Raw genomic sequence first — 20,892 nt, 5'->3', positions numbered from 1 at the left:
TTATTATTATTATTATTATTATTATTATTACTTGCAAATATAGAATAAATCAGGCAAAACTTTCTTCTGCCATTTTCTATGATTGCTTCATTTGCCCAACCTAGGTGACTCCCACAGCTGAGAAAAGGAAACTCATATGAAGATATAGGTGGTCTCAGAGCTCTTTCACATGACAGTTACTTTGTCATTTTAGAGGAAATTTACCATGTGTACAAGGAAGTTTCTAGGACAGGGCATCCTCACCCTGATCCTGGGGAGCTCAGAGCGTAGTCTCAGCAAGGAAAACTTGTAGAGATGTGGCTATGCAGGCATAATTACAGATACTTCCTACCAGCTCTTTCCAGTGCCCTATTGGTGGGTAGAGCCTGGGGCCATCACATTTTTGCTGCAAAATGAGTTTTTTTTCTTCTCTAGAAGTCATGACTATCCATAGCTCACATGCTTCAGCCCCAACATAACAGAGGAACTTTACTGTTGTCAAGTTGCTTCTTAGTATGGAGGACTACTGTGCAGCATAGGATCTTCCCGAGCATATGGCATGAAAAAAAATAATGGGTGATATTCAAAGCCTCTCTGCTAGAGCGTATGTCCAAAAGAAACAGCAGAATGAAGTAGACTTGAACCCCTTCTAGTCTGTGTTGTTCAGAATACAGAAAACACAACCCACAAGAATTCTCTGCCTGATCCTAACAGTGGAGGTGGTATATGAACTGCTCATTGTTTTCAGATATAATTAAACTGAGTATCAAAAACATAGGCACCCAAAAGATGATGAGTGTAGTATAAGCTCAAAATGGAGTTTCCAAACTTATTCACGCTAAAGCTAAGACGTAATGGCATGACTGAGACTCTTCTCAGATATAACTCAAGTCCTGGAGGATTCTGATTTTCAAGCAAAATAGTGCTTTTTGAATGGCTTCACCTCTACTCCAACTAAGAGATATACATAATAGAGCACAGAAAAACTTTTGTTATTTTTCCCTTCTCAGTGTCCTAAAATCATACATTACCAGGATCTTAAAGTTCCTATAGACCACTTAGTCCAACCTTCCTCTCCTTTCTTCTATTGTTTCAATTACAACCACAACATTTCTACCAAAGTTTCATTCAACTTCAGCTTGAGTGTTTTTAGTGATAGAGAATGTTTTCCCTACTTCCTGAGGCATCCTGCTGCTTCTTGGGGCACCTCTGTTAGAAAGTTTGTCCTTAAAATAAATTTGCTTCTACCCGTACTCCTAATTCCACTGAAGATGCAACAAATTTGTGTGTTTACTTTTCCTAGTGACAGACATTCAAAAATCTGAAAACAAAAATATCCAGAATTTTAAGCCTGAATCCTTTCATCTGGTCCTTATTAGTCATGGCTTCTATGGCATGTATCATTTGAGAAAGCAAGTGTTTTACATGTGTGAGTCATTGAAGACATTTATAAGAGGCTGGGGTGGGAGAAAGATGGCAGGGACACTTCCTCCAAAAATTCCAGACTTCATACTCACAAATCCATATAGCCATATAGGGGAAGGGAAAGAAATGGGAGATGGGGGTTGAGACTAGAGGCTCAAATGCAGCCAGAAAAACTTGCTGCCACTTCCTGTTAGGTTCACTGGTCAGGTCAATTTTAGTCATGCAGATAACAGAGCAACCTTCTTGTCTTTCCTCTAAAACTCTTTAAATATCAATGTCTTCATCAGCTTAGACTGTCATAACAAAATGCCACAGACTGTGTGGCTTAAACAACAGGAATTTATTTTTTACAGTTCTTGAGCCTGGGCAATTCCAGGATCAACATGCTGGCCAATTTGATTCCCTGGTAAGAGCTCTCTTTCTGGCTTGCAGACAGCCACCTTGTCACTGTGTCCTCACATGGTGGCGGGAGAGAAAGCTCTAATCTTTCTTCCTATTATAAGAACACTAATCTCATCATAAGAGCTTTACCCTCATGATCTCATAGAAACCACAGATTAACTCTCAAAAATCTCACCTCCAAATAGCATCACATTGGGGGTTAGGACTTCAACATAGGAATTGGGGAGGAGGGCACAAAAATTCAATCCATAACAACCAAGTCTCTCATACATGTCAGTACTCAGTTCTTTGTTAAATAAGATGATATTAGCTTCAGAGGCTATAACTGAAAGATACCTTCATGGCATGGAATTCAAGGCCTTGTCCTGACTTTCACATTTTAGATATACATGAGAACTATTGTCAGGAAGCATGACCCAGTCTGGCATGAAGCAAGGCTGTTTACCTTCCTGAGACCCTCTGACCTTTTGGGGCCTGACTATAGAATAGTTTTAAGGGCAGGAACCATAGCTATATTAAACTCATCTCCCAAAAGGCAGTCTCCAGGATCCTCATCGATATCTTGTTGTCAATTGCATTACAGAAAACATGATCATTACTCATAATATCTTAAAACATTAGTCAGTGATAGTTGAGTGTTCACAAAGTAACCAAGAATGGATTCCTGACCTGAAGCAATTTTATAATCCAAAAAGTCAGGACAAGCTAATGAGTGAGACAAGATGGACAGCCATGAAAAAGACTCAGGGACATTTGTGAGAGTAAAAATACATTGTGTGATAGTTTGCTCCAAATTTATGAAGTATAGTTAATGAATATTAACTGCCTTCCTATACTTCATAAAGTATTCTCAAGCATCTTACAAACTTCCTGATAAATAAATTAAAGAGAAACATGGAACTAAACCTCAATGCTTTATGTATATAATGTCAGCTAGTATTAGCCCAGAAAAGGGAGAAGTCAGTTTGGGCACGGGCAGCCAAAAGGGCTTTGAAGAGATGGAAACACTGATGGATGAATAAATATAATTAACAAAAACAAAGAGGTCGGAAATGGTATTTCAAGGGAAAAAGGTGGCATGAACAAAAGATATGCATATTGGAATTGATCAATCAACATTCATTTGTTCTATCAATATTTATTGAGCATCTATGACATGATAAGCACTGTGCTAGATGTTAGGGCTATGGCACCAATGAAAAACTTGTGTGGTCCTTGTCTTCATAGAGTTTACATTGAAATGATAGAAAGAAACAGTAAACAAATGAACAAATAAATGAATAATTTTATAATTGCAATAAGTGCATGAGAAAGAGAATAGTAAGGTAGAGTGGGGAATAGTAAGGTACAGTGTACTACTGTACAGTGGGTGGTCAGAGAAGAGCTATCTGAAGAGGTAACATTTAACTTGGTCCTAAAAGATTACCAGAAGACAATATAATATATTTGTGGAGCCTGTGGAACAATTGGGCATATAATAACAAGATTTATGGAGAAGCTGGATGACATAGTTGATGAGGAAGAGTCACGTCTTACAGGGGCCTATTTTGAACAAGTGAGAGAGGAATATACACTTTATCTGGAGGCAGTGGAGAGTCATTGAGAGCTTTGGAGAGGAGTTTTGATCAAAGTTATGATTCAGGAGAATGAATGATGTGGCCAGTGAAGATTGGTTTGGAAAATAGTAACATTAGAGAAGAGCAACCCAGTTTGGAAAACATTATAATTGTTCAGACATGAGGTAATGACTACCCAGACTGGGATAGCTGCATAGTGGAATCTGAGAGGAAGAGAGAATGAAAGCTGTGGCAAAGGAACAAGTGATAGGACTTGCAACTGATGGGAAGTGAGAAGTGGAAGTTGAGGGAGAGAGAAGAATCAAAGATAATAGTGAGGTTTTACGTGGGATATAAAACTGATAGCACCAAACGAACAAGACAAACAAACAAAAACTCATAGACCTGACAGCAGTAGAGGAAAGGGGATGAGGGGAGAGGTAGATAAGGTTAACGGGGGTCGAATATATGGTGATGGAAGAAAATTTAACTTTGGGTGGTGAACAGGCAATGTGATATACATATGACGTATTATTGAATTGTACACTTGAAAACTATATTTTATTAACCAATGACACCCAGATAAATTTAATAAAAAAGAAAAGATTCTTACTTCAATGAACTTGTTCTACAGTAGAAATCACATACATATACATTCCACCATAAGTTTTGAGTAAAAATTAGAAAGTTCCCCATTTTTTGACACAAATCACTAGAATTTGTCACTCATTTATACAATATGAAAAGAATGTGAACATATGTAACTTCTCATAAAGTTTTATTTTTTCTACCAGGTAATCAATAAATATAAATATAAATGAGTGATAAAAAAGATATAGTGAGGTTTTAATCCTTAGTTATAAGAAAAAGATGTCTTCCACTAGATAAAAACTCAATTCAAAGAAAGAGTTGGTCTGAAGGGAAAATAATCAAAAAGTTTTCTTTTTTTTTTTTTTGAGTTATTGAATTGTTGAGATGCTAGTGGGATCCCCAAATAGAAATGCTAGTAGACAAATGAAAATATGACTTAAGAGTAGTCACAGAGCACAAAAATAGCTCCAAATTGACCATGTGCTTATGGGAACAAAAATATTTAAGGAGATAGCAATTGTTCCACTTTCATCAATCACCTATACATACTTGAATGGGTCTTCTGCATTAACAACTTGATGCTGGTGTTCAGGGCTTCAGAGGTTCACTACTGAGTTGATTAGGTAACAGGGATACAGATTTTGAGAGCAGTCAGTCTAGCTGTTCAGCCAGCCATATTCTTTAAAAATTTTTTAATTAAAATTTTTGGGGTGATATTGGTTAATAAAATTATATAGGTTTCAAGCATACATTCAATAATAAATAATTTGTATATTGCACTGTGTGTTCACCACCCAAAGTCAAATCTTCCATAACCATATATTTGACCTCATTTACACCTATCAACCTCCTTCCTCCCTGTTTTCCTCTGATGACCACTAAACTGTATGATTTAACACATATGCAGTATATAAATCTGAATGCAACAAATAAACATGACAAAGAAAAACTCATAGACACAAATAATAGCCATATTCTTCAATCAAGAACATCAGTACAAGATTGATCAAAAATTAGAATTTATCAAAATAAATATTGATATAGGGAACATTAAGCAAATCTTGGGGTGCTACAAGTAGCTACAAGAATGATGATACAATGGTATGACAAGTAGAATGTTTTAATCATTTAATTCTAATCTCAAAGCTTTGACTGTGAGATAATCTTCTATCATTCCTGGTACCCAACATACACTCCATATACAAATGCAATAGCTTAAAACCCCTAGGCCTGGGGTGGCTCCATAGTGTAGTGGTTAACATGTCTGCTTTGCATGCAGAAGCTCCTGGGTTCGTGCCCCAGGTGGAGCCACTGACCATACCCCAGGTATGCCAGATCCCGGGTGCTTCAGGCCCTGGGTGCATGCTAGGAGCATATGGGAAGGGATGCCCTGCCTTCAGAGATCTAGTTCTTAAGGGGTAACGGCAACATCCATGGGTCAGGGGTGGAAGTGAGGAAGCAGGGAATTAAAGAGGAAAAAAACAAAACAAAACCTTAGGCCTGAATCAGCACCACCAGTTGTTCTTATCCATCAACTTCCCTAGATCATTTGTATCCATTTCTGTTTAAAATAAAGTATATGTAAAGTTGTGTGTGTGTGTGTCTGTGTGTGTGTCTGTGTGTGTGTGTATAATGTTCAGATGTGAAAATTGATGTATCTCCTTGTGATGAGAACATTGGTATGGCAGTGAATTATTTCTTTATAATTTATGTCAATCCTATCTGCAAAAAGGATTAAAAGTGTTTCTGCATTCTACCTTCCAAGTCAAAATCTGGGTATCTAGAGTTTCATTTTTACAAAGCTCTCTCTTTTCTTTCCAGATCACATTTGTGGTAAACTAGTCAATATTACTATCTGGATTAGAGTTGTTTGACTATCTTTTTTTTTTTCCTCAAGGAATTCACATTTAAGTGTATTTCACTATAGACATCATGTTTTAATCTAAAAAGAAGTATCTCTAGTGTAGATGCCAAAATAAGAACTTAACCTTCCAGTAAAGATGATGGAGTAGGTAAACACTGTACTTGCCTCCTCTCACAACCACATCGAAATTACAACTAAAGTACAGAATAGTCATCACTGGGAGTGGCCTAAAGTCTAGTTGAACAGAAGTTCTACAACTCAGGACACACAGAAGAGGCTACCTTGAGACTGATGGGAGGGGCGGAAATGTGAAAAGGCTGGTCTCACCCCTGTATGTGGTGGTTGAGAATTGGAAGAACTATCTCAGCTGTGGAGATCCCCCCTCTGGAAAAGCAAGGGTTCCCAACCCCTCACCAGGCTCCTCATCTCAGGATTCCAGTGCCAGAAAGAGAAGTCCCCACAATTTCTGGCTGTGAAAACCAGTGGAGATTGTGGCTGAGTGAGACGGAAGGCTGAAGGAGTAGCAGATTCTCCTTTTAAGGGGTCCATATGTGGACTTATTTGGTGAAAGACTTACTCACTCAGAGCTCTGGATCTGGGGCAGCAGCTCAAAAGACCCCAAGATCACACAGGGAGGAACTATGTTATCTAGCTTCAGGTAAGGGCTGTGGGGAGATGACTCTCTTCCAGATATAGGTGTTGGCAGAAGGCAATGCTCCTTTGTTGAGACCTCCCCTGCCCACCATGCAGACCCTGATGGGTACCATATCTGAGTCTCCATCAACTTAGGTGGCCCCACCCAGGTGATACCCTGAGACCCCACCCTTCTAATGTGCAGGCCCACCCAAGCCTCTTACAGTGGATTTTATATACAAATGACCTTTCTTGGCTCATAATGTGACCTTTCCTAAAATCTCTCAAAGGTTCACAAACCTAAACAGCAGCATCTGGCCTCAGCGTGCCCCATGCCTCTTGCCGATCAGCCCTAAGCACAGCACTAGTGGCAGCTGGCCTTGCTCATGTCATGGTTTGGCCTCTCAAGGCACATCCAAGCCTAGCATGGGTAGCTGCCATCTGAAGATTGCTCATGCCAGGTAACCTTGGACAGGGCACAAACTGCAGCCGAACTTGGTCTGCAGCAGGCACTCTCCCAGGAGGCCCCAGCCTGCATGCTCAGTGGCTGGCTTCAGTCTGAGCTAGAGCACCACCCAGGGTCACATCTGAGGATGACACACCCAAAGGGAAGACAGGGCAGGCACTGGAGTCCTGCAAAAGCAAATCTTGCTCTATAGGGTCAGACCCTGCATAACAGCTCCTCCACTGGTGATGTCCAGTCATCAGGACCAATCAGCCTGAGAGTCAATCACTCCCATTGATGAGCAAATAGCAACCAAGACTCAACTACAATAGTAGGGCACACAAAACCCATACAAGAGACTCATCTGGAACACTTGACTCAGGTGACCAAGGAAGACCCACGGCACACTTTCTATATAATGCCACTCTACTAAGACTGGGAGACATAATAGCCTTACCTATTACCTAGAAAGAAATACAAACAGGCAGCCAAAATGGGAAAACAAAGAAACATGTCCCAAATGAAAGAATAAAACAAATCTCCAGAAAAAGAAGTAAACAAAATGGAGACAAGCAATCAACCAGAAGCAGAGTTCAGAACACTGGTTATAAGAATGCTCAGAGAGGGGGAAAAATGGCATAGATGAAAGAGGCTTTGTTCATCCTTTTCGCAACCAAATCAAAGTTGTGACAGAAACAGAGCAAACAGCAAGGAAAGTCACCTGGGATCCAGATGAACAGAAGCACTACAACTAGGAAGAGAAATAATTAATTGACCTGCAATGGTAGAAGATAGGAGGGGGCAAAGACACAAGGTTGCTTGGTTCCAAGTGGCTGAGTGGGACAGAGGCTGTGGAGGTAGGTAGCAGAGGGCAGCTACGGATGCCTCTTAAATGAGTTGTGTCAGCGAGTGGAATTTTGTGGTGATGGACCTGCTTCTTCTGAGCACCATCACAGGGTTGGCTTCTGGGGGCCCCAGGGACTTACAGGGGGACACTGAGTTGTTGGATGAGGGATGGAGCTAAGGACATATCTTGGACAGAAGTGCCTGCAGTATCCACTGTTCCTCTGTTGAGCCCTTAACCCTCTCAGTGTGCCGACACAATGCCACCATAGCTGAGACGTCATCAAATTGGATAACAGAAGTTGCTCTGCCCAGAGGATTTCTTGAAACTCTGCCTCCCCCAACTCATGGTCCCACCCAAGCCACATTCAGATGTGTCCTCAGCACCTCAGGTGTTCCTTGCTGAGCAGTGCCAAACTCACACTGGTGGCAGCTGACCACGTTTTTTGTCATGGTCTCTCGAGGCAACTATAAGCACAGCATCTGTGGATTGCTTGCTGAATCTTAACAGGTGGCATTAGAGGGGCATAGAGTGTTGCTAAACTTGGCCTGCAACTGATCCCCTCTTAGGGCTAGACACCTAATACGCAAAGTTGCACTAGTAAGACCGGGGAACTTAGTTGCTTTGCTCAGTACATAGAAACAGACACAGAAAGGCAACCAAAATGGGAAGACAAAGAAGCAGAAACCATATGAGAGAACAGAACAGAGATCCAGGAATAACGAAGTCAAGCAACCTAACAGAGGCAGAGTTTAAAACCCTGGTTAAAAAAGATGCTCAATAAACTTAGGGGAAGTGTAGATGAATTCAGTGAGAACTTTAACAAAGAGATAAAAAACATGAATATGGAAATGGAAATTATAAAAGGGAACTAGTCAGAAATGAAGAACACATTATATTAGATGGAATAAACAGAGTGGATAAAGAAGAGGAACAAACCACCAATATAGAAGATGGAGAAGCCAAGGACACTCAATTAAAATGGCAAGAAAAAAAAGCCAAGACTATAATACTAATTTAAGGAGCCTATAGGACTCTATTAAAGGTAAAAATATCCATGTCATAGGGGTACCTGAAGGAAAACAAGACGTTAAAGAGCTATTTGAAGAAATAATGATGGAAAACTTTCCTCACCTGGAGAAGGAATAGACATACAACCCGAGGGTAGCTCAGAAAGTCCCCAAAAGATGAATCCAAAGAGACCCACAACAAGACACATAATAATTTAAATGCCAAAGGTTAAATACAAAGAGAGAATCTTAAAAGCAACAACAGAAAAGCAATGAGTTACCTATAAGGGAATTCCCATAAGACTGAAAGCTGATTTCTTTACAGAAACTTTGCAGACTAGAACAGATTGGCAGGAAATATTCAAAGTGATGAAAAGCAAGGACCTACAACCAAGATTACTTTACCCAATGAAGCTATCATTTAGAATAGAAGGACAGATAAAGAGCTTCCTAGATTAAAAAAAAAAAAAAGCTATGTAATATTACTGAGCCATGAAAAAAAAAATGAAATCTTGTCTTCTGCAACATCATGGATGGACCTAGTAGGTATTGTGCTGAGTGGAGTACATCAGACAGAGAAAGGCAAATGTCATATGTAGAATCTAGAGAATGGTATAAAGAAGCAAACAACAGAAACTCAGAGATACAGAGAACATTTTGATGGTTGGCAGATTAGGGGGTGGGGTATAAGTGAAGGGGGAGGGTATTAAAAAGTACAAAATGGTAGCTACAAAATAGTCATGGGGATGTAGAGTATAGCATAGGAAACAGTCAGTAGTGTTGTATTAAATATGTATGGTGTCAGATGGATAATGGATTTATTGGTGTGATCACTTCATAAATTATATAAATGTCTGGTCACTGTGTTGTACACCTGAAACTAATATAATATTATATGTCAACAATAATTGAAAAAAATAAAAATATAAAAATTTAGAAAAAATAAAAACCTACCTGTGGAGAGTCAGAATGAAATGGTAAAAATGCAAACTCAAATTTGTAGACATGGGGTCTGTCTTGTTTCTGGCATTTGTTGGGCATATATATTTTTTTGTTTCATATGTGAAATGAGGTTGATGATATTATTTGTCTCAGGTTTGTTTTGAAAATTAACATGAGAGAATTGCTAAGATTTGTAAGTTGAACAATACTAGTCATATATCATGGCAGAGTTTCAGACTCTCTGATACTCTGGTGATAATACTGGAGTGGGGAACTACTTGTCTTGATTGCATTATATCAGTCAAGAAAATTCATTATCTACCTTCTTCATAATAGAAGACTTATATGCAAATAAGTCTTCTTGGGAACTAATCGGAGCAGTACTCAATATGTGCCTAAATGTGGTCTCCGCCTTTGTTGACATTTAGAATAAAACTCAGGAAATGACACTGATACTTTAAGGTATTTGGGTGTCTAATACTGGGCACTTGTCTTCAAGGGAGTCTGTTTTGTCTCTGTAACTTGGCTCTCAGGAAAAAGAACAAAGCATGTTGTTATATAGCAGTTTCTCTTGCCTAGTCATTTTCACAATGATATTTCTTCACCCTCACAGATGTGGCTGGCTTCATGGAGGCAGAATCCCTCATCTCAGTGATGGAGGGTTATGATGCTCGGCTCAAATGCAAGGCAGCTAAATATATCTACAATCAACTTGCTTGGTTCAACCCCCTTGGAGAGAAGTTTCCTGTTACAGACACAGAAAGCTTTAAAAATAACTACTCCATCTCATTGACACTGGTGATTAAGAATGTGACACGGAAGGATAAAGGGCAGTACAAGTGCAAAGCTTGGACTCAGAGGAATATCACCCAAATGATACAACACAATACTCAGCTCTTAATTAGAGGTAGAATTGAAGGGTCTTTCCCATAACTTCTTAGCATTTGAGCCAACTGCTCGGTGGGCTGTGGAACCAGAATAGGGCTCTTGCTTCTGTATTACTTACAGGCTGGGACAGTCCTTTGTTTCCTGAAGCTCTTAGAGATGTTCCAAGGAAAGGATCTCTAATGAATTGTAATCTCTGTGTCAGATAGATGATAGAAAAATTTGGGAATGGAACTTTTTCGTCTTTCTAATTCCCAAACTATTTAGTAGCCATTTTTATTGCTTGAGATAGCTAAGGATGATCTTTCTAAGTGTGCAGATAAAGGAATAACTTGAAGGATACAAAATGCAAACTTTCATACACTTTACCTGCACAGTAGGTTTTTATATGTATCTATCCTCTCTTCTCCTAAATATGGAACACTTAACCATCCAAATGTCTGAGTAAACATTGAGTAATGAGACAAAGATTAAATACCATATTTGTGATACCCTGCCTCAAAATTTGTCATCTCTTACCCTGGTCTCTATAGAAAGAGTTGCTCCATTCATTATTGAGAATCTCACCAATATTGAGGTCAACAGCAGTGGCAAGATTTTGCTAGATTGCAAAGTGAGTGGAACACCATGGCCTGAGATCCACTGGTTTAAAAATGGAATTCCTGTTCTCCCTGCTTCAGGTGAGTCTGAAGATCTTGTGTCGTTTTTCCAAATCTGAGGACTAATCAGGAGGGCCTGAATTGTTGTAGCTCCTTAGAGATTACTTGACTTCAAAACTGTTCCAAGACAGACTTAATGAGATAGGGGCTTCACATGTTCTAAAACTAGGTTTCAGGGAGAACACCTCAGATAATAATTGGTGGCATTTTCTATGCAGGAATCTTCTTTGAGAACAACACCCTTATTATTGAGAGAGCCAAAAAAGAAGATGAGGGCTTATATCTGTGTAAAGCGACCAATGAGTTGGGAGAAGTCAGCACAACAGCTCTTATCACTGTGGGAGGTAAGTTGGAAATTCCTGGCTACATTGGTAATCAGTAATGGAACTCAAAAATGCATTTGGTGATGGGACCACAGTGTAGAAGGACTATGAAAAAAGCAAGCATGGGTATATAGTAAATACTGTCCTTAGTATATCCACTTTTAATGGGAAAGTATGTGGAACAGTATGGTTTGGAAAACCTGAGTTCACAGCCCCATATTTGTGAATTCAATGGGATCTTAAACAAGTCATTTAGCCTTTCTGGGTCTCAGATTTCTCATTTCTGAAGTGATAATAACACCAGTTGTATTCTATCTTTCAGAGATACTACAAATGAAGGCCAGGAAATGGGAATGCTTTACAAAAGATAGAGTAGCAAATGAGAGTACTTCCCCTTGGTTTGTTGGAAAATATTGGGTGGCATTTGGAAATATAAACATAGAATGTTACACTTTTGATTACCTTTCATTGTAAATATGAAGCCCAAAGAGAGTAAGACACTTGCTGATAGTTATGGCAAGATCTTTTGACTCAAATGTCCTATGCTGTTATGAAGAATATTTAACTATTAAGGGCAAAGCTTTATATGTTTTAAAAAAATGTTACTGGTTGTAATAACCATCTCGGCAACTCTACAGTCATTCGAAAATTCAGCTATACTCCTCTAGGGAATATCAAGCAAATATAAGGGCATATAAATTGTTTTAACAATCTGGCCTCCCAGAGGTCTGAGAAAATTTAGAATCTGCACTATAAAAAAACAAACAAACAAAAAAAACCCAGGAAACTAATAATAATAATATAGCTAAAATAAGTTATCTGCCATGTATGGTGCTACTTTCACTTCTCATTATTTATTTAATTCTCTTCATAACTCTATGTGGTAGGTATTGTATTATTCTCATTTTTAAATGGGGAAACTGAGGCACAGAGAGGTTATTAACTTGCCCAAGGTCATACAGCTGGTAAGCGGTGGAGCCAGGATTTGAACTCAGGTAATTTTCTGCCCCAGATCATTGTGTGTGTGTGTGTGTGTGTGTGTGTGTGTGTGTGTGTGTGTACCCATATCCAATATATTTTCAACTCATTCCATTGAGTCATCTAGAACATTTATCAATGATATTTTTTCCTAAGTCTCAGTAGGCAATGCCCACACACCATAAACATTTCACATACAATCTGGCACTTGGTGACAGTTTTTTAGCCATGAAATGTGCTTTGTAAGAGGCAGTTATTTTCTCTTTCTTCCTCTCAGTCACCACAGTGAACTAACTCATTTTTCTTTTAATAAATTTTGTCTTCAATGTTTTTACAGTTTCTGAAGAGAAATCAAACATTGAAGTCATCATTCTTGTTTGCACTGGACTTGCAGCTACCCTTTTCTGGCTTCTTCTAACCTTGATCATTCGCAAACTCCAAAAGGTAAGAGAAAATAGGCACTTTGGGATCTTGAAGCTTGTTAATATGCATTTTAATTTTTTTTGTCTCAGATTAGTCTCTTGGAAGATGGTAGTATTTATCCAGCCAAGCAGTGTGTGTGTGTGTGAGAGAGAGAGAAAGAGAGAGCGAGAGAAAGAGAGAGAGAGAGATACAAAGACAGATACACAGATACACAGAGACGCAGAGACACAGAGACAGAGAGAGACAGAGATATGGAGAGACAGAAACAGAGAGTTATGTGTGTTGGGGATTAAAATGTGATAGAGTCTTTACATCAAGCCTCCTAAAACATTGAGAACTGGTAATACATCTTCCCACTGAGACTCCATCTTCAGTTTTAATGTTGTAAAGAATGATTTTTATTGGTTTGTAATGTATCGACTGGACTGATGTTTAATATTTCTACATATACTACATAATTATTTAAGTGTTATATCTACTAATGTGGTATATTTTCATAGAATATGGATTAACATAGAGTTGCCACAGCTAAAGCACTATTAAGTGATAAATAGTCTTTTATTTATTTTTGATTCCAAGGCTACTTGTTTTTTTTTTTAATATTTTACATGTGTTAAGAACTCCATTTTATAAAAGTTAAACTATTAAGAGAAAAATTAAAGTATCAACTTTAGCACATTTCCCTTTTGCTGAGTACTGACATAGGTACTTGGTAGGAAGACAAGGTTAGACCTGACATTCCTATTGAAATGTGTCAACAAGTCTTTTAGGCCAAGCTAATGGACAGCTGTGGTAGATATTCCAGGGGTTTCATTGAGCTCCAAGTTTTCCTTCTAGTTAAGCCAATAGGGTCATATCTCAGCCCCAAGCCAAGACAACTGTCACTGGTCCTGTTTTTTCTTTAGACTCCAGGAACTCAGATTTTATTTCTCAAATGATGTCACCTACCTTATCCTATTTAATAAAATCTATTCGAGGCTGGTTACAGAGTTGGCCAATCTTATTGGTTTCCCTTTCCTTGCTATCACTGAACCCCAAAACCAGATCTTTTGATTTAAAGGGTTTCAATGTTATCACAAAAAAGAAATAGAACAGACAAAAATTAATGCAAGGATAGGAGAGGAAGTTAACAAAATTTCCTAGATCTTAGCTCTCCTGGATATTACATATAGTCTGGGATCACTTATTACACATGTCTTTCTATTTTCTTTATAAATAAAGGTAAAACTTAAATCTCCCCTCCTTAGAATGTCTCTCTGTTTCTCCTTTGCTAACATTCTGACATAAGGATGCATCTAATATGGAGATAGAGGTTGGGAATAAAAAGTATGTATTAGAAACAAATTGGTCATTTTTATCTCAGGGAGACTCTAGATGGATGATATTCAACCTGCTCACAGGAAAGGTGAATCAAGGACATCATTTTCCATTTGGTATACACACTGAACTTTTATGTGGAGTCGTCTACACTTCCTTGACTCCCTTAATTGTAGGTTCAGAAGATGTTCGATGTGCCTCAGGCCCTAGTCAATGCTGAGGCCAGAGTCATAATCCCCAGCTTGTACATATTTCTTCTCTGTTCCTAACTCAGTGTGTGACTTTTGGTAAGTTCTTTTACCTCTCTAATCCTCTCTATTTTCCTCCATAAAGTGAGGGGATTGGACTAGAGCACTGTTTTCAAGCATTTTTTGTTACAGAGACCATCAGTGAAAAATACATATTCTGCCATGACCCAGTATTAACAGAATCAAGAGTTTTATTAACAACATGTAATTCAGAACCTGCAGCACACGCTCAGTGTTGGCGGCGGTGGCGGGTCGGGAAGTAGAAGGTGACCTGGCTCAGCACGCGGCCACCATGATGTGAAGCGTCTTTTGATGGATAAAGGTTTAAAATTTTGAGTGACCTCAGAAAAATGGCAGAATGAGAGATGTCACCAGACCTCTCAAGTTGAAAAGACAATAAACTGAACATCTAAAACTGTACAAAACAAAAACAAACAAACAAAAAACCCAAACTGCTCACAAGCGCGTCGGAATGTGGAATCTGTGCATTAAAAAGCTACCACAGGTCAAAAACCTGGATGTCAGGTGGTGGACTGAGAGAAACAAAGAAACTGCCTCTCGCAGCTGGAACTCCCTGTAGGATGAAGGAGAAGAGAGAAGGTGCAGAGAGTTCCCTGAACAGACCTGCCTGGAAGTGCCGTGAGCTGCACGTGGCCGAGGGCAGTGCACAGTCATCGGGGCAGAAGGCAGAGAAACAGGGATAGCAGAAAAGTGAGGATGGCAGAGAAACAACAGTTGGTTTTTACCAACCAGGATTGCAAAACAAAGGCTGAGACGCAGCCCCCATTCCCCAAAACAGAGGGCCCCTCCTCCATATCCTCCAGACCAAACACCGCAGAGCTCCAGAGGAATATGAGCAAATGCTACCGAAACTGTCCCTAACACTGACAGAGACTGAGATGGAGGGTAGCAAGTGCAATGAAATGTCTATAAGGAAAAAAAAAGGCATTATTAAGGCTTTATATAAAGCAGGGATCCAAGAGGATTAGACTCCAACTACTAAAACCAAAAGAAAAACACCTTCTTTGCAACAGGCTAAAGAGAGACCTTTATATAATAAACATTTCTGGGGGAAAAAAAGCAGAATACATTTCGATCAATGCTCAGGAGGAGAAATAGTCCATTAAACACCATGAACAACCAAGGTAACAAGGCATCTCAGAAAGAAACAGAAAAATCTACAGACACAAGTACAGGGAGATGTGAAGGCGCAGGAGCCATAGCCTTGGAAAGAGCCACAAGTTCAACCATACTATTGGTGGTTCTCGCTGTGCAGCTTGGAGAAGACATAATACTCTCCAGCCTACACCATTACTGCTATGTTTATAAAATTCTTTCCTAATAAACAATTTAGGACTGTCATGTCTGCTTAAAAGTGTTCTTTAATTTGTCTGTTAAAACTAGTCTTCAGATTTGTTTCATGAATGCATTGTCAAATTATGAAAGTTAAAATGCAATAACATTTGAAGACTTAAGCGATGGTGTATCTTGTTTGTCAAATACTTTTCTCTTTGCTTTATCTTACTAGGGAGTTTACATGTCAGTGTTTAAAATGCTGTTTGATATAATAAGTATAAAATAAATACTGTGAAAAAGGAAGAAAAAATCAATGACAAAGAAAGAATTCTCAAGATAGCCAGGGAAAAGAAAACGGTAACCTATAAAAGGAAAACTCATTAGATTATCAGACTTCTCGGCACAAACCTTACAAGCCAGAAAGGAGTGGAATCAAATATTCAAACTATTAAATAAAAGGAACTACCAGCCTAGAATAATGTATCTAGCAAAGTTTTCCTTTAGATATGAAGGAGAAATAAAGACCTTTCCAGACATACAAAAATTGAGGAAATTCTTCACTATGAGGCATGCATTACAGCAAATACTGAAAGGGGTCAGCTCATCTAAAACAAAATGACAAAAAAATACATAATTAGGAGTAAGGTGACTAGCAGGCAGATAGAAATGAGGAGTGCATCCTTTACAAAGAATAGGGCAATTATAAGCTTAAACAATAAAAAGAGATTTGCTTTAGCAAGATAGTAATGAATGTTCAGCATACATAGGGACAAATGGAGACAACAATGGCTGACAAAGGGAGGATTCAAAGATCCAAATTCACAAAAGAGAATGCAGATAAGGCACGCGCAGAAGAAAATGGACGAAAAGAAACTATCCTTTACATATTCGTAATGGTAACCGCAGGCCAAAGATTCAAAACTGAAGTATATAACATAAAACAAGAATGAAGGAGAGAAAAGCCACTAAAACAAAACCAAGAAAAAAAAATAGAAACACAAGGACAAGGAAGAAATGGAAACACCAAGCAACAAGAAAGCAAAAGATAAAATGCTATAAGAAGACCTCATATTTCAATAATCATCATAATGTAAATAGACTGAACTCATCAATAAAAAGGCACAGAGTTTCAGAATGAATCAAAAACAAAACCCAACCTAATGCTACCTCAAGGAGACACATCTCAGCTCCAAAGACAAATATAGACTCAAAGTGAAAGGGTGGAAAATGATATTTCAAGCAAATGGCATTTGGAGAAAAGCGGGAGTAGCAATACTAATATGAGATGAAATAGACTTAAAAATAAAAAAGGTAAAGAAAGACACTGAGGGACACTTCATAATGATAAGGGGAATCCTGCACAAGTAGACATAACACATTAATGTCTATGCTCCCAATCATGGAGCCCTGAAATATGTAAAGAAATTACTAGTAGAACTAAATGGAGAAATAGACCAAAACACTATCATACTAGGAGACGAACCCTTAGCCAACCTTTTACTTAATGGTGAAAAACTAAAAACTTTCCCTCTAAGATCAGGAATAAGGCAAGGCTGTCCACTATTGCCTCTGTTAGTCAACATAACATTGGAGGTCCTAGCAAGTGCATCAGGCAAGAGAAAAATATAAAATGCATTCAAATAAGAAATGAAGAAGTCAAACTGTCACTATTTGTGGATGACATGATTCTCTATATAGAAAACCCTAAAGATTCCACAAGAATACTACTAGAAACAATAAGTGAATACAGTAAAGTGTCTGGATACAAAATCAGTGTTCAGAAATCCATAAGTTCCTATACTCTAATAATGAAGTGTCAAAAAAAGAAGTGGAAAAAATAATTCCTTTTGCAATCACAACAAAAAAAGAATAAAATACCTAGGAATAAATTTAATGAAACATCTGAAAGACCTATATAATAAAAATTACAAGACCCTATTAAAAGAAATCAAAGCAGATACAAAGAAATGGAAAGATATTCCATGTTCTTAGATTGGAAGAATCAACATAGTTAAAATGACCATTTACCTAAAGCATTATACAGATTTAATGCAATTACCATCAAAATCCCATTTGCATTTTTTAAAAAAATAGAACAAAAAATGGTCAGATTTGTATGGAAGCACAAAAGACACCGAATTGCTAAAGCCATCATGAGAAAAAAAGAACAAGACTGGAGGGATCATTCTGCCTGACTTCAAATTATATTACAAAGAGACAGTAATCAAAATGGCACACTATTGGCAGCAAAACAGACACACGAATCAGTGAGAAAGAATCAAGAATCCAGAAGTAAACCCATATTTATATGGGCAAATAATTTTCGACAAAAAAGCCAAAATCATACAGTGGAGAAAGGAAAGCCTCTTCAATAAATGGTGCTGGGAATACTGGAAAGCCACCTGGAAAAGAAGGAAACTACAATGTTGTCTATCACAACATACCAAAATTAACTCAGCATGGATTAAGGATCTGAAAATAAGACCTGAAACAATAAAACGCATTGAAAAAAACATAGCAACTAAACTCAAGTACCTTGGACTTAAAGAGGATTTTATGAATTTGACCTCAAAAGGAAGGGATGTAAAAGCTAAAATAAATGAATGGGACTGCATCAAACTAAAAAGCTTCTCTTCAGCAAAAGAAACCGTCAACAAGGTAAAGAGACAATCATCAGAATGGGAAAATATATTTGCAAGCAACACGTCCAATAAGGACTTAATATCCAAAATATACAAAGAATTCATACGACTCAATAACAACAACAACAAAAATGATCCAATCAAAAAATGGACAGAGGAGCATGAACAGACAGTTCTCCCTAGAGGACATACAAATAACCAACAAACACATGAAAAAATGCTCAATATTGCTAGCTATTAGAGAAATGCAAATCAAAACCATAATGAGATACCATTTCACACCTGTTAGAATGTCTATAATCAACAAGACAAGTAATAAGAAATGTAGGAGAGGATGTGGAGAAAAAGGAACCCTCATACACTGCTGGTTGGACTGAAAATTGGTACTACCACTATGGAAAACAATATGGAGGTTCCTCAAACAACAAAGAATTGATCTACCATATGATCCAGCAATCCTTCTACTGAGTATGTACCCCAAAGACTTAAAAAGTCTTATCCATAAAGATGTTTGCACACCAATGTTCATAGCAGCATTTTTCACAGAGCCCAGGACATGGAAGCAACCAAAATATTCTACGATAGATGATTGGCTAAAGAAGCTGTGGTACATATAAACAATGGAACATTACTCAACCATAAGAAGAGATGAAATACAATTATTTGTGACAACATGGATGGAACTTGAGATAATCATGCTAAGCGAAATAAACCAGACAGAAAAAGTTGAAAATCACACGATATCACTTATATATGGGATATAAACCTAAAAGGAACAGAGCAACAAGATGAGCAAATGGAGACTCATGAACATGGACTATAGATTTGTGGTTACCAGAGGTTAGGGGATGGGGGAGGAGGAGGGAGGTAGATGGGGAAAAGAGGGTCAAATATAGGGTGGTAGAGAGAGAGTGAAGTGAGTAAATGGGATCAAATATATGATAGCTGAGGAAATGAGACTTTGGGTGGTAAACACACAATGAAATATACAGATGTTAAATTATGAAGTACAGCTAAAAATTATATAACTGTATTAACCAATGTTACCCCAATAAACTTAATTTAAAAAATTAATTAAAAATAAAATAAAATAATCCTCAAAAAAAAATCAACGTATATAAGAGGGTTGACATCATACCCACCATATTCTCTGATCATAATGCTTTGAAACTAGAGTACGAATGTAAAAATAAAGCAAGAAGAATCACAAATACATAGAGAATAAACAACATGTTACTGAAGAATGAGTGGGTCAGAAAAGAAATAAGAAGAGAGTTCAAGAGATACATAGAAATGAATGATAATGATAGTACAACATATCAAAACTTTTGGGACATGGCAAAAGGGGTCATAAGTAGAAAGTTCATATCATTACAGGCCTACCTCCAAATACAAGAACCCACCCAAATAAACAACTTAACACTTCATCTTAACAAAATTGAAAAGGAAGAACAAATGAATCCTAAAGTCAGCAGAAGGAAATAAATCATCAAAATTAGAGCAGAAATAAATGAAATTGAAAACAAAAAAGCAATAGAAAAATTAAATGAAACAATGTGCTGGCTCTTTAAGAAGGTTAATAAAATTAACAAACACTCAGCTAGACTCACTGAAGAAAAAGAGAAAGGACACAAATAAACAAAATCAAGGATGAAAGAGGGGAAATTACGACTAACATCGCCAAAAACAAAAGATCATGCAAGAATACTATGAAAAAGTAAATAACACCAAATTTAATAACCTAGAAGAAATGGACTAGAACTTAGAAAAATACAATCTTCTTAGACTGAATCAAAAAGATCTGGAAAATCAAAATAGACTGATCAGCAGTGTGGAAATGAAAAAATCATCAAAAAACTATCAAAAAATAAAAGTCCGGGACCAGATGGCTTCACCAGTAAATTCTACCAAACATTCAAAGATTTAATATTTATTCTCCTCAAACTCTTCAAAAAAATCCAAGAGGAGGCAATCCTTCCCAGCTCATTTTATGAGGCCAATATTACTCTGATACCAGAACATGGTAAAGATAATACAAAAAAAAAAGGAAACTACAGACCAATATCTCTCATGAACACAAAACCTCATAGAGATCACACAAAAAAGAAAACTACAGACAATATCTCTCATGAAAATAGATGCAAAAATCCTAAATAAGATACTAGTGAACCAAATACAGTAACGTATTAAAAAGATTATTAACTATAATCTAGTGGGCTCATCCCAGGAGGACAGGGATGGTTCAAGATATGCAAATCAATCAATGTGATATACTGCATAAACAAATTAAAATATAAGAATCATATAATCATATCAATAGATGCAGAAAAAGCCTTCGACAAGATACAGCATCCATTAATGATCAAAACACTTAACAAGATTGGTATAGAAGGAAAGGACCTTAACAAAATAAAAGTCATACATGACAAA

At 37.6% G+C, this 20,892-nt stretch overlaps 1 protein-coding gene across 1 annotated transcript in view; it reads left to right on the top strand.

Annotated features, from left to right (window-relative positions):
• The window catches only part of LOC112469042 (vascular endothelial growth factor receptor kdr-like), a 199,235-nt gene that overhangs the window by 85,389 nt on the left and 92,954 nt on the right, over positions 1-20,892 (top strand). The window contains exons 12-15 of the mRNA XM_025038493.1: positions 10,305-10,598; positions 11,110-11,256; positions 11,454-11,579; positions 12,874-12,980. Coding sequence (XP_024894261.1) covers positions 10,305-10,598; positions 11,110-11,256; positions 11,454-11,579; positions 12,874-12,980 — 674 coding nt within the window. The remainder of the gene's footprint in view (positions 1-10,304; positions 10,599-11,109; positions 11,257-11,453; positions 11,580-12,873; positions 12,981-20,892) is intronic.

This window comes from Pteropus alecto, unplaced genomic scaffold, assembly GCF_000325575.1.
Source record: "Pteropus alecto unplaced genomic scaffold, ASM32557v1 scaffold370, whole genome shotgun sequence".
Taxonomy (NCBI): Eukaryota; Metazoa; Chordata; class Mammalia; order Chiroptera; family Pteropodidae; genus Pteropus; species Pteropus alecto.
Note: the sequence above shows the minus strand (reverse complement) of the source record. Positions and strands in the feature narration are given on the sequence as shown.